This window comes from Dipodomys spectabilis, unplaced genomic scaffold (genome assembly GCF_019054845.1).
Source record: "Dipodomys spectabilis isolate Male_0828 unplaced genomic scaffold, ASM1905484v1 ptg000325l, whole genome shotgun sequence".
NCBI lineage: Eukaryota > Metazoa > Chordata > Mammalia > Rodentia > Heteromyidae > Dipodomys > Dipodomys spectabilis.
In genome coordinates this window covers 1413880-1428963 of record NW_024871002.1, presented here as the reverse complement: position 1 = coordinate 1428963, position 15084 = coordinate 1413880, and the positions used below count along the sequence as shown (strand labels likewise).

The window sequence follows — 15084 nt, the reverse complement described above, 5'->3', positions numbered from 1 at the left end:
CAGCGCCCAAGCCCAGAGTTCACCCCCAGGACTGAAAAAAAAAATATTCATGTGGGGTGAACAATCTTCTGAAACCGTATTGTAAAGATCATAAATTTTAAGCTGGGCGCTGGTGGCTCAAGCCTGTAATCCTAGCTACTCAGGAGGCTGAGATATGAAGATCACGGTTCAAAGCCAGCCCGGGCAGGAAAGTCTGTGAGAATCTTATCTCCAATAAACCACTAGAAAACTGGAAGTAGCTCTGTGGCTCAAGCAGTAGAGTGCTTACTTTGAGCTGAAGAGCTCAGGGGTAGCACTCAGGCCCAGAGTTCAAGCTCCACAACTGACAAAAAAAGTATAAAATTTGTAAGTATCTACAACATTTTTGTAAATTAAGTAAATGCTTTATAGTGAGATTTTATGGAAATCTAAGAAATAATTTCTTTTTGGTATATATGGTACTGGGGATTGAACCCAGGGCCTCACACATGCTAGGCAAGCACTGTACTATTTGAGCCATGCCTCAGCCCTTTATTTGTGTTGTTTTTTTTGAGATAAGGTCTTGTTAACTTTGTCCAGGTTTACTTCGAATTGGTGAACCACCTACCTCTGCTTCCTGAATAGCTGAGATTACAAGCATGGACCATCATGTCTAACTTAAAAGCCCTTTTATTAAATGTAATACTGACAAGCTGGGAGGAACATATCTACAAGTTAAATTATTGTTCTATGCAACACATTTGTACAGAAAAAATGCCTTGTCTTTAGTAAGTTTTTCAGAAGTTACTAAATTGCTTTCACTTAAATTTTGTACATTTGCATCTTGCTTAATGATTCTAATCTTTAGGCTCTGAAGCTTTTAAATCTCAGTATCATCATTAAGATAAAATGATATAAAACTTATTAACAAAGTATTTTATTCTTATTAGTGGATTATGGAGTAAGTGTAGTAGAAGTGTTTTCTTCTAAAATAATTATGCCTCGTACATCTCATTATTGCAGTGGGTCCACCTGTATTTCTATTTAAACGATTTGTTTTTTCCATTCCCCTCCACAAATTATACCAACATCAAATACAGTGAAAGCAGGGATTATACCGTGGGGGAGGGACATACAAAGCAACAAAGAAATCATCTTATAAATATGTTAGAAACAATCACAAGAAAGAAAAAACATTTGAGTACTCATCTTGGGGTTCATTTCACCTAACATCAACTTATCTGACCTTTTCTGCTTGTCTCAGACATATACTAGTTTTTGCAAATAAGGGAAATCATGGGATCTATGATTCTTTGAGCCTGGCTTACTTCACTTAATATAATTTTTTCCAAGTCTTTCCATTTCCTAACAAATGGGGCAGTGTCATTCTTTCTGATGGAGGCGTAGAATTCCATTGTGTATATATACCACATTTTCTTGATTCATTCATCTACTGAGGGGCATCTGGGTTGGTTCCTTTACAACTTTGGCCAGGTGTGGAGGAAGTGGGGGGTGTGGGGGGTTGGGGAAGTGGGAAATGGGAAGGGATGGGAATGGGAAACAAAGGAGGAGGCAACAATGCTTGATAAGAAATGTACTCACTACCTTGCCCATGTAATTGTAACCCCTCTGTATGGTATTTTCACAATAAAAATAAATAAATAAATAACTATGCCTTCTTATAGTAATGATGCAGCCCAGTCAGATGATGAAGAGAAGTTACAGTCTCAAGCAACAGATACTGATGGTGGACGATTAAAACAGAAAACGTGAGTTGCAGTACATCCTTTTTCTTCTTTTTAATGTACACTTTAAAATTTTTCACCAGACCTGGAGTTTGAACTCAGAGCCTCATGTTTGCTAAGCAGGCCTTTTTCTTCTTTTTAAGTATTTCTTAGAAAAATATGAGAACTCCCAAATAGTTTTAAATCTATGTTCTATCCAGTTTATATGACCACCTACTGCCATTACTCCCAGGCTGCAAACAACATGATTATGAATTCCTTGAAATTGTATTGGTCAGTTTTTTGGGTTTTCTTTTGGGAGGGGGGGGTCCAATCGTGGGGCCTGAACTCTAGGCCTAGGTGCTGTCCCTCAGCTCTTCAGCTCAAGGCTAGCTCTCTACCACTTGAGCCACAGCACCACTTCCGGCTTTTTTTCTTTTTGCTTATGTGGTGCTGGGGAATCGAACCCAGGGCCTCATGCATGCAAGGCAAGCGCTCTACCACTGAGCCACCTTCCCAGCCCCTGGTCAGTTTTAAGGTGTCTCACAAGCATCATTTTTGCATTATTTTTCTAATGAGAGGTACCAGAAGTATTAGTAGAAGGACATGATAGTCCTTCAAGTTATCTTTTCTTTCCCTTCCTTAAGCTTCAATTTTGCAAATTCTATTTATTTTTCTAAACTAACTATATGAGATTCGGACTATTCCATTTAATAGCAAATTTCTTTTCTCGGTTTCAGTAATGTCCACAGTCAATATAACTTGTTTATTTTATCATATATTATCTCAGTTTTCTGATTTACAGTGCAAAACAGGTACATGTTAAGCAACTAAACTTTATGACACAAAATGGTCATGATCATGGTATTATTCTATTTTCCCACTAACATTCAGCACCACAGTAAGCATATGGATTATGCTTCAGAGTACACGGGCCACTAAATTGGCAGTAATGCCATCTAATGTCCACTTGAGAATGATTTTTTCCACGTGTATCAAAAGTACCATTAAGGATTTTAATAAAAATATGTACCCAAAATGCAAGTATATGAGCACTCAGATATCTAAAGCCTGGCTGTGTACCAGTGACAACTATCAGGAACCTGAGAATTAGTAATGATTCAAAAGAGAGATAAATATCAGGAAAGATATCATCACATAGTCCATGCTCTAAAGCTCACTTTCCTAAGAGTCTCTTAGGTATACTAAACACCACTGTATGTGATGGGTATATCATTTTTTAAAATATAGTCATCTAGTACCTGAACTCACAAGAAAAAGGAAACAACAAAAGATAAATTGACATAGAAGATTGTCAGATAATATGCTAGATACAAGACAGATTCAAAAATGTTTAAAAAAAGGAAAAAGAGCCAGGCGCCGGTGGCTCACGCCTGTAACCCTAGCTACTCAAGTGGCTGAGATCTAAGAATTGTAGTTTGAAGCCAGCCCAGGCAGGAAAAAGTCTGTGAGATCTTATCTCCATTTAACCACCCCAAAACGCTAAAAGAGGAGTTCTGGTTCAAGTGGTAGAGCACTAGGCTTGAGCACAAAAGCTCAGGGACAGTGCCCAGGACTGGACTGGACTGGAACACACACTAGTGGCTAATGCCAGTAATCCTAGCTACTCAGGAGACTGAGATCTCAGGATCACAGTTTGAAGCCAGCCTCAGTACAAATGTTTGTGAGACTCTTACCTCTCCACCAAAGAGCCAGAAGTGGCACTATGTCTCAAGTGTTAGAACACTAGCCTTGAGCAAAAATGCTCAGGGACAGCACCAAGGACCAGCACAAAAAGAAGTCATAAGGGCTGGGAAATGTAGCTCCATGGTAGGATACTTGAATAGCAAATACAAGGCCCTGGGTTTATCTCCAGCATCACAAAAGAAGGCATGAAAGCATACATTTTAGAAATAGTCTCATCCAAAATGATTAAGGTACTTTCTGGGCTCTTATGATAGAAGTAAATTTATAGTCATACAGAAAATAAAACTTTAGGGTTGGGAATGTGGCTTAGTGGTAGAGTGCTTGCCTAGCATGCATGAAGCCGTGGGTTCAATTCCTCAGTACCACATAAACAGAAAAAGCTGGAAGTGGCACTGTGATTCAAGTGGTAGAGGCTCAGGGACAGGCCTGGACCCTGAGTTCAAGCCCCAGGACTGGCAATAAAAGAAAAAGAAAAAAGAAAAAATCTTTATGGAGTTGTAGGTAGTTCTTTATATTGTTTTTAGAAATGATTTATTTAGTGATGGTAATGTCACTAAAGTACTTGCCTAGCATGAATGAGGTCTGAAGTTCTATTTTCTCTACTGCAAAAAAAGTGTATTATTACCTGTGTTTTCTGCTTTTTTTCAAGTAATAACAGAAATATGTAAAATAGACAAAAAGTTTGCATAATCTCATCCCCTAGGAGTAATTAGTATAATAATTGGTATATTCTCTGTGAATTTTTTGACAGTGCTAGGAAATAAAACCTAGGCCCTGGTATGGGTTAAGTATGTGCTATACCACAGCCCTACATTTTTTTTTTCCTCACAAAAGTGAGATTTCATTATACCGATAGTGAATAAAATATTCAGAATCTAATATATGATAGACATCTCTTCATTAATCAGTACCAGTGGTAAATAGGTGATAGTCTTCCTATGAACCAGACATAGGAGTTAGGAACTGAGAATACAATAGTTACAAAGACAATAATAGCCCAGATTTGAAGAACTGAAGTTTGCTCATTCGATGTATTGTATTTCATACCACACCTATCAGTTTCTCTGTCGATGGAAACTTATTGTACTTTTTACCTATCATGAACAGTACTTTATTGAATCTTTTTTTTTTTGGCCAGTCATGGGGCCTGAACTTGGGGCCTGGGCACTGTCCCTCAGCTCTACAGCTCAAGGCTAGTGTCTACCGCTTGAGCCACAGCACCGTTTCCTGCTTTTTCTGCTTATGTGGTGCTGAGGAATCAAACCTAGGACCTCATGCATGCAAGGCAAGCGCTCTACCACTGAGCCACCTTCCCAACCCCTTTATTGAATATCTTATATAAAGTTTAGCAAGTTTTATCCTTAATAGCATGGACACCCATGAGAAGGGAAAATTTTACCCTGTGTATTAATGGTTTGGGTTTTATCATGTACTGGGCTTTGGTTTTTTTTTAATCATCTCAATATATGAAATTTGAAATTTAGCTAATTGAAAAAAACAATAAGTCCTATTTATGGAAGCATGCAATTCATACTTGCATTACTTGTAATTGAGAGTGCTTGATGGGAAAACTCAGCCTAATTTTATTACATGTACTCAAAGAAGGTCAAAGGAACCAATTTAAGCAACCAACACATTCTGTAATATAAGCAAATTTTTCATTGAGACAGGGTCTCACTATGTAGCTTATAGCTCAGGCTGGCCTAGAATTCATTATTTTCCTGCCTCATCCACATGAGTGATGGGGTTACACCTGTGTACCCCACCCACCCACCCAGAAGTGACTAACTTCTTTTTCCTTTCTTTTCATTGGTAAAATTTGTTCTTAAGAACAACTCTCAAAATAATTTCACTTCATATTCATGGCCTCATCCCAGACTCTTCAAATCACACTGTTTAGGGATAGGGACCATGATGTATCTGCTTAAACACACCCATCCCACCTCACCTATACTGCTCAATTATTGTTCACCATGGAACGATGAAGCTCAAGAATATCTGATATTGTAAATTTGGAGAAACTGTATATACTTTGCAGAATATTGACTTGCATATGTTATTCCATAAAACAAGGGAATTGGGAACTCATTTTATTTCATAGTTAACCAATCACAACTAATAAGTTTATTTGTGGATTATTGAACTTTAACAAATTGTATTACCAATTTCTTGTGTACTTTTTTTAAGGACTCAACTAAAGAAATTCCTTGGGAAATCAGTAAAGAGAGCAAAGCACCTTGCTGAGGAATATGGGGAACGTGCTATAAATAAAGTTAAAAGTGTAAGAGATGAAGGTCAGTAAAATGAGAACGTTTCAGCTCAATACTTAATTTTCAATCATCTAAATTTATAGATTATAGGAAGCACTCTATTGAATGTAATAAACCTTTATAGCTAACATCCTTAATACTTCAGTAAATCATAAATTACTCTGTCATTTAATTTCTTGTGTTTGAAGGAAGTGAATTTATGTATCTTAAATATGAAATTGTACATGTTGGGGTGGGGAAGATCATTATCTTGCCCATGTAATTGTAACCTCTCTGTACGGTATTTTCACAATTTGAGAAAAAAATTGTACATGTTTTGTGATTTTTGACAACCTAGAAATATTTATTATTCAATAAGTTGTAAATTACTTTTGTAAGGCCATTTAAGTTTTCAGGTTTTCAAAATTAGGTAAAATTTCACAGATCTTAACTTCCTGTGCTTTTACTGTTACTGTATTCATTTTTTTAATTTAACAAATGCTTATATAGTACTTATTCTGCACCAGATATGGTGGTAGGCACTTTACCTATATTAATTCATTTAATCCATATGAAGTAAACACCATCATTTAATTCCCCATTTTATAGGTGAGAAAACTGAGAGGCATAAAAACATGGAGTAACTTGCCTGTTGGATCACACAGATAATAAATAACAAAGCTAGATTTGAACCCAGGCAGTCTAGAACCAGACTCCCTACTTTTAACTAATATGTAATATAATAATAGACAAATAGTTCTTATTTTTAATGAATTCTCTTGGTAAACAGTAGAGATGAAAATATGATAGCTGCTATATCTGTACCAGCTACTAATCATTTATATTACTTTTCTCTTTAGTGTTTCATACTGATCAAGATGATCCTTCATCAAGTGATGATGAAGGAATGCCCTATACAAGACCAGTTAAATTCAAAGCAGCACATGGTTTCAAAGGACCTTATGACTTTGATCAGATCAAAGTGGTACAAGATCTTAGTGGCGAACATATGGTAAACAACCTTTTTGTTGAGAGAAATACTTTAGCCTGTTAAACTGATCTCTATCTATATATGTACTTTTGCTAGCCTAACTAAAAAATTTAAGCCAAGCACCAGTGGCTCTGCCTGTAATCCTAGTTACTTGAGATGCTGAGTCCTGAAGAAGTGTAGTTCAAAGCCAGCCTTGGCAGAAAGGTCTGTGAGATTCCTCTCTCCAATTAACCAGCAAGAAACTGGGCTGGAGGCATAGCTCAGGTAGTAGAGTGCTAGCCATGAGCAACCAAGCTGACCAAGCTCAAAGGTCCTAAGTTCGAGTGCTAGTATCACCACTCACACCAAAAAAAAAAGGTTTTAAAAGGAAGAAGAGTGAATTTATAATTTTAAATAATAAGTAATACAGAGTTGATCTCTAAAGTATTGTTAGAGAAGTGAGGTTTTGAATACATAAACTCTAGACCTCTATCATTAAACAAGATATGGAGAGAAACAAAACCCTAAAGCAATTATTTTAGAGGATGGTCTATCAGTTTACAAAACGTTTAAAATTTCACCCCCCACTCTATTTTAAATAATTTAAACCAATTTTTCAGAAGCTCCATATAATTTTTTTAAGTAAGATACTCAGAACATGGGGAAGGGTAGATATTCATGTTCTCTCTCAGAATTTAAATGTACCACGCTGAGAATGTAGCTCAATGGTGGTAAAATACTTGCCTAGCATGCGTGAGGCTCTAGGCTCCACCCCAGGCACTGCCAAAAGAATAAAATAAAAATATAGACAAAAGTATACACTGATTATAGTTATTTGCTAAAAGTATCAGCATAGGGAAGATGGCAGTACAGCTCAAAACTGTATAAATGATACTGTACACTTGATCAGGGAATTGATGGAGAATTTAATGATAAAGTTAACTTACCTAGAAGGAAGCAAGCAATTATAAACATCACATGAAAGCAGAATTGGAATTTAAATTTTGGTTCCTGCAATCCATACATGAAATATTTGAGTTGATTATTCTACCTTTACTAAGGAATCTGATTAATTATCCTGTAATATTTCTCTCATTATTTATTTATTTTGTAATTATTTTTTGTCAGTCGTGGGGCTTGAATTCAGGGCCTGAGTGCTGTCCCTGAGCTCTTTTGCTCATGGCTAGTACTCTATCACTTTGAGCCACAGCTCCACTTCTGGTTTTTGAGTGATTAATTGAAGATAAAAGTCTCATGGGGACTTTTCTGCTTGGGCTGTCTTTGAACCATGATCCTCAGATGTCAGCCTTCTGAGTAGCTAGGATTACAGTCATGAGCCACTAGCATCCAGCTCTTTATTTATTTATTTGTCTGTTATGGGGCTTGAATTCTGGGCCTGGGTGCTGTCCCTCAGCTCTTCAGCTCAAGGCCTAGCACTCTACCACTTGAGCCACAGCACCACTTCTGGCTTTTTCTGTTTATGTGGTGCTGAGCGATAGAACCCAGGGCCTCATGTATGCAAAGCAAGCACTCTGCCACTGAGCCACCTTCCCAGCCCCAGCTCCTTATTTCCTGTTTAAGTAAAATCTTTTTGTAGTGGGGTCCAAATTCTGAATCTTATTTTTATAGTGCCAGAAACAGAACTCATGGTTTAATGCTTGCTAGGCAAGCACCACCTGAGCCACACCTCCTAGTCCTTTTGCTTTTAGTTTGTTTTTTTAGATATAGGTGTTACCTTTGTCCCAGCTTGCCTCAAACCATAATCTTCCCCCCTCCCCAAAGTAACTGGAACCAAACATGTGAACCACTACATGCAGTTTTGTTTTTCATGTGTGTGCCAGTCCTGGGGCTTGAACTCAGGACCTAGGTGCTGTTCCTGGGCTTTTTTTGCTTAAGGATAGCAGTCTACCAGTTGAGCCACAGCTCTACTTCCAGGTTTTTGATGGTCAATTGAGATTAAGAGACTCATAGAGTTTTCTGCCTAGTCTGCTTCAAACCATGTTCCTCAGATCTCAGCCTCCTCAGTAGCTAGGATTATAGTTATGAGCCACCAGATTCTAGCTCACATGCAGTTTTGTTTTGTTTTGTTTTTGAGATAATGTCTTAATTCTTGTTGAGACTGTCTTTGAAGCACAATCCAGTAGTCCCCAATAGCTGGGATTATAGGTGTGAACCATCATGCCCAAACAGAATGATAAATTTTTACTACAGTTGACTTTTATAGAAATGTTGTTTCAGTAAATGAGTCACTGCTTCTAAGTTGTATAATCTTTTTTATATAAATAGATGTCTTACTATTTATTATAATAGGACTATTATTATTTATTGTAATAGGATTTGGTCTTTCTAATTTAAGAATTGATATTCTTTAATCCTTCATTCTCCCAATATATCCACACACTTCCCCAGTGTTTTCAGTATAATAATGTTGCAGAGCCTTGTTCCGAAGGAGGAAAATAGCTCGGAACTATACCATTTCAGTATTTCTTCTAAGTGCCCAGTAACATAAGGGTCTTGGTTCAGGCAGCTTTATTCTCCTCCATCCTGTTTAGAAGTTGCTAGTGCCATGCAAAGAACTTTCTTTCCCCCTTGATGTTCAGCCCCGGGACTGAAGTTCCAAACTTGGATTTGTGCTTTTCTAATTATGATTACTGGTTACCTTAGGTCTCTTGTTTTTATTCATATGTGACTATGGCTTGAAGTTATGAGTTTAAATTTTGACAAACTATAAATTTCCTATCCTGCCTATCTTCTGAAATTCTTCATTTATGACATAATAGCAACATTGTTCTTCCAGCCATGAGTAGTATTAGTAATGTGAACATTATCTTACTATGTACAGTTCAGAATATTTTTTCCATTTGGTTTAATGTCTTTATACTTTTTAAATAATTTTTTATTGAGATTAAGTGATTACATAAATTTCACGCATTTCACAGTATTGTGGGATGGTGATATTTAGTTAAAGTCACAAACACATTTTAACCTTCACAATGCAAATTGTCATTATCACGGTCTATAAAGTTGGTGAATTCTATGAGCTTTGACAATACAACTATTTCTTCCACATCAGATGATATGTACATTTCTTTCCTTTTGCTTAGTGTAAGTCATTCCCTCTTTCCCTCCCATTCCCTCTCTCCCATCACTGCCCTTGAGTTGCTTAGTTCATTTTCATTGATGTTCAGTGCAGCTGATGGGCCCCTCTGTTGTATATTTTCCTATTTTCTTCTGATTCTGTGCCCTCCTCCTGGCTTCCCTCAGATGTGGACATACACACACACACACACACACACACACACACACACACACACACACACACACACACACACACACACACACACACACACACACACACACACACACACACACACACACACACACACACACACACACACACACACACACACACACACACACACACACACACACACACCCCACATATGTACTCAAGAACATGGAGTCATTTGTTTCTCCAGTCCTGTTTACTATGTCATATTTCCTTGCATTTTGAATTTAACATCCACGTATCAGGGAGACCATGTGCTGTTTGTTTGCTCTTGGCTTACCTCCCTCAAAATGATTTGTTCTAGTTCCATCCATTTCCCTGTAAAGTCATTATTTTGTCCTAATGGTCACATGATATTCCATTGTATATAGGTACCACAATTTTTTGATCCATTCATCTGTAGTGGGGCATCTGGGTTTGTCTCTACACTTTTAAAGTAAAAACTTTAAACCTTGTTTTGTTTTCATAGGGAGCTGTTTGGACCATGAAATTTTCTCACTGTGGCCGATTACTTGCCTCAGCTGGACAAGACAATGTCGTGAGAATATGGGCTTTAAAAAATGCTTTTGACTATTTCAACAATATGCGAATGAAATATAATACTGAAGGTATATTTCATTCATCTAAAAATATGTAAATCTAGAATTTTTGTTAGATTCAATATAAGTTGAGCATCCCTAATCCAAAAAGCCAAAATTACAAATACCCTATAATCTGTAACTTGTCGAACACCAGCAGGATGCTTAGAATGTTTCATATTTTAGAGCATTTTGGATTTTAGAGTTTGATTTTAGGGGCACTCAAGTTGTGAATTTGGTGCAAATACTCCAAAATCTGAAAAAGCACAAAGTCTAATAAGGAATATGCAGCATATATCTGGAAGTCATTTGTTATCATTACTTAGGATAATAGCCAAAATATTGTTGAGTTTTGTGGTATGTGCCTGTAATCTCACCACTTGAGAGGCTGAGGCAAGAGGCCAACCCAAGCTATGTAGCTTTTCCTTCTCTCCAAGAGAAGCCAATTAAAAGTAATGCAAGTGAACAGCAAAATGCCTCTAACCTCAATGCAAAGAGCCACCACAATTAAAAGCTTTTGATTTATCTTTTTTCCAATGTATTCTGTAGCTAATTTCATGAACCACTGAAAATAGTTACTTTGTTTCCCCTCGCAACCTACATTTCTATCCTAGGTTAGAAGGAAATAGCTAATTAAATCAGATAAAGAATGAAAATAATGCATATCCTCTCAATAAATAAATAATGATTGAAAATAATGCATATCCCCTCAATAGATAAATAATGATTAAGGAAACAGCCATACAAAAAGTGAATTAATATTGTCATTATATAAAGAAACACATAATAAACATTAACTGGAAAGGTAAACTTCAAAATATTATATGCATAAACATTGATTGTATCTATGAAAAGTATGTCTCATGGTAAGTTTTGGTGAAACTATACAGAATTGATGTAAGTAGGGATTCCTTATAATTTTTTTTTTTTTTTGTCAGTCGTGGGGCTTGAACTCTGGGCCTGGGCGCTGTCCCTCAGCTCTTCAGCTCAAGGCAAGCGCTCTACCACTTGAGCTACAACGCCACTTCCGGTTTTCTGGTGGTTTATTGGAGATCGGAGTCTCAAGGTCTCTCCTGCCCGGGCTGGCTTTGAACCGCAATCCTCAGATCTCAGCCTCCTGAGTAGCTAGGATTACAGGCGTGAGCCACCAGCGCCCAGCCCTTATAATTATTTATACAATAATTTTCTCCACACATTTTCCCCCTCCCAGTCATCTGGGATGAGGGATGGTAGAGAGGGATGGATTGAGGGATGGTAGAGAGGCCATGGGTGAAAATATAGAATTTAGTCAAGAAGCCAAAGGTCTAGAGACATTCATTAAGCTTGCTAGCTAGGCCCTGTGTTCTTTAGAAAACCCTTGTGAACTGACCCTAGAGGCAACACAGGTGTGAGCACTGACTGTTCCCATTTTCTGTCTATGGCTGGCAGAGAGAAGAAAGACTGTCTATGCTCAAGGTTCTGACCCATGGATATGTGAATGATTAATAGCCTGACATATGAGGGAAAAAAAAAACCTGGTGAATTTATTTGTGCTATGTTGTAATACATAATTGAAGATGATGATGTGTTTGCCAACTAAACTGTGTTTATTGGATCATTTCTTTCCCTGCCTAGAGCAAAGACTATTTCAAGTGGCCCTTGCAACATAACCTCAGCCCAGACCCTCTCTTACTTAACCCTTTCTTGTTCCTCTTGTTACTTGTTACAATAAGTAAGAATGTATTCACTATGAATACTGAGGATTTGATAGCATTTTGCTTACTGGCTTAGAAAGACTTTTATAAATCATTTTATTTAAAAATATTTAAAATGATAAAGATAAATATTTTATGTTTATAAGCTTATTTTTTAGCAAATTTATTTTTCCATACTATTCTATGACTGTTAATTAGGTATTATCACATTATTGTTTCTGAGTGTTTTTGGTGGGTGGGTGTGTATATATATATATACATATATGACTTTATGTATATATGTATGACTTATTATGATTATTATGCTGTTTTTAGGACGTGTATCCCCATCACCTTCTCAGGAAAGTCTAAGTTCATCAAAATCTGATACAGATACAGGGGTATGTTCATTGTTTTATGGTTACTATTATAAAATGTGATGATTTGTTTGCCATAAAATAACTTTTTGTTAATCAGAAATTGGTTGCTTGAAGACACTTAATTAAAATTGAGATGTAGCATTACAAAGAAGTGTTTCTTCTATTAGAATTGATAAATGAAATTAGATATTTAAAGGTTGCCAGAAAGTAAATATTACTCAAGGTAACCAATCCACTCATGTAAATTTAGATAAAACAAAATCCCCTCCTTCATATCCATATTATATACTTTTAAAATAATAATAATGGATGCCATTTTATTGAAGTTTTGCTGACGGCTCCTTATCTCCTCCGAAAAATGTTTTTTCTAATATTGCTTCATTTTATATTTTTAACTCACTTGTCATTCCCTAGCACCTGTCCTATTTGCCATGCTGGATATAGGCCTATATCCTAAACACCATCACTTTTATGTCTTTTATGGAGCATAATATTTGCCCCAGAATGCTTTCTTTGTTCCATTTCTTTCAAGGGCAAAGACCTAGTCATTCTTGAATGTGCAATTGAAATATGTTATCTTCTAATTAGTTTTCTCCAAACTCCATAGGCAAAATAGTTCCTCATCTGTGTTCTAATAGTATATGGTATATACTTTCATACTGCTATTACTTACCTTGTCTTCCGTGTTTGTTTGTTTCTTTGTCTAGTCTTTTGGCTAATTTCAGGCAATGAACTGTACTTTACAGTTTTTCATATTATTGTCATCCTGCCCCATGCTGACCTAGTAGGCCTGCTACTGTACCCTACTAGCAGTTGCTGTGCCCTGATTCCTAGTGTTGCCCTTCTCTTGACATGCTCAGTCTCCCTTTTATCCATTCAAATCCACCTTGTATCTTAGTCCACTTCTTCCCTAAGTCTTCACTAATAGAGTGGTAAAATCTTTAACTATTTTGCTTTAGGGAAAAGGGCTGGCTTTTATTAATTTATCATATAGTTTCCATGCATTAATTATTGTTCAAAACACACTATCTATACCATCTCCTATTATGCTTATTTCAACAATATTATTACAGATTCTTCCCTAAATCTCTCTAATCCCCTCCCAATCCTTTAGTATAATTGAAGTCTTGATTGAATACAGAACCTTTTAAAAGAGGAATATTATAGTTCTTTGACAGAAAAATTAATGATCTTTCCTGAAAAATAACTAAAGCAAAAAGGGTTAGGGGCATGGCTCAAGTGTTAGAGCAAACACTTAAGGCCATGAATTTAGACCCCTAATATTACCATCAAAAGAGAGAGGGGAGGGAAAGAGAGAAAGAGAGACAAGGGAAGGACTGAAGGAAAGGAAGGGAAGGAGAGGGAAAGAGAAAGAAACAAAAAGACAGAAAGAAAAAGAAAGAAAGAAAGAAAAGAAAAGAAATAGGAAGGAAAGAAGGAAGGAAGGAAGGAAGGAAGGAAGGAAGGGAAAACAATTACAGGCATGAGCCACCAGAGCTGCCATTGTTCCATTTTTTTATTACATATACATAAAATACTTTAACCATATTTACCTTCCTTCACCCTCTCATTCTCTCTTCTTCCCACTAGTACCCACACTCAGAACAGGACCTGTTTTACGTTCCTGTCATTCATTTTTAAGTGTATATTCATTCAAAGGGGTTCCACAGTGATGTTTCACACATGCATATACAGTACTTTAGGCAGATTAGCCACTCATCACAAACCTTCCCTTTCCTGACCTCTCCTACCTCATATTATTTTACAGTCCTTAGTGAGTTTCATTTTGTCTTCTTCAGTCACAGATGCATTGTATTTTAGTAGCATTTTCTTTTTCTCCCCTGGCTCTACTCTGACAACTATATTAAAAACAGACCCTAAGAGGATAAGATGTCTTACTCATTTTGATATTCCAAATAACCAAGATAGGTTGAGCATCCCTAATCTGAAATCTGAATGCTCTGAAACATTTGAACACCAACATGACACTACAAGAAGAAAATAACATAGCATAAAACCTTTCTTTATGTGCAAGATTATTTAAAAATATTGTAGGACTGGAAATGTTAGCTCAACTTGTAGAATAAGTACTTATCATGCACAAGGCTCTTGACTTATTCCCTAACAAAAAAATAGATAAAATAATAAAAATCAATAATATATATTTATTATACATATACATATGGTGTTAAAATTGCCCTCATCCTGGAGTCCAACATGGCTTTTTGCTGAATATTTTGGAGATGGAGTCTTATGGACATTTCTTTCCTGCTGGCTTCAAACCATGATCCTCCAGATCTTGCCCTCCCTGAGTATATAGACGTACAGATGTCAGCCATGAGCAACCAGCTAGAATGTACTAGAAGACAGAAGGTATTTAGATGTGGCCTCAAAATACATTTCCATTTAATCCCTTACTATATCCCCACAGAACTTTGTCCATACTCATCTCTGTATGCACCCTTCTGTAAATATTGCAAGGCTTAGCTAGCACACCATTTCTTTTCATGGCACATCCTCTAAAACAGTTGAAGAAGCCAGGCATTGGTGGCTCAC

At 36.7% G+C, this 15084-nt stretch overlaps 1 protein-coding gene and 1 non-coding gene across 2 annotated transcripts in view; both read left to right on the top strand.

Annotated features, from left to right (window-relative positions):
• Wdr44 (WD repeat domain 44) overlaps positions 1–15084 on the top strand; it is an 87306-nt gene that overhangs the window by 53166 nt on the left and 19056 nt on the right. The window contains exons 9-13 of the mRNA XM_042702495.1: positions 1644–1727; positions 5577–5683; positions 6499–6650; positions 10367–10505; positions 12485–12549. Coding sequence (XP_042558429.1) covers positions 1644–1727; positions 5577–5683; positions 6499–6650; positions 10367–10505; positions 12485–12549 — 547 coding nt within the window. The remainder of the gene's footprint in view (positions 1–1643; positions 1728–5576; positions 5684–6498; positions 6651–10366; positions 10506–12484; positions 12550–15084) is intronic.
• LOC122128241 lies at positions 11839–11972 on the top strand. The gene has a single exon (XR_006151391.1). It is a non-coding gene; the product is annotated as a small nucleolar RNA SNORA17 (small nucleolar RNA).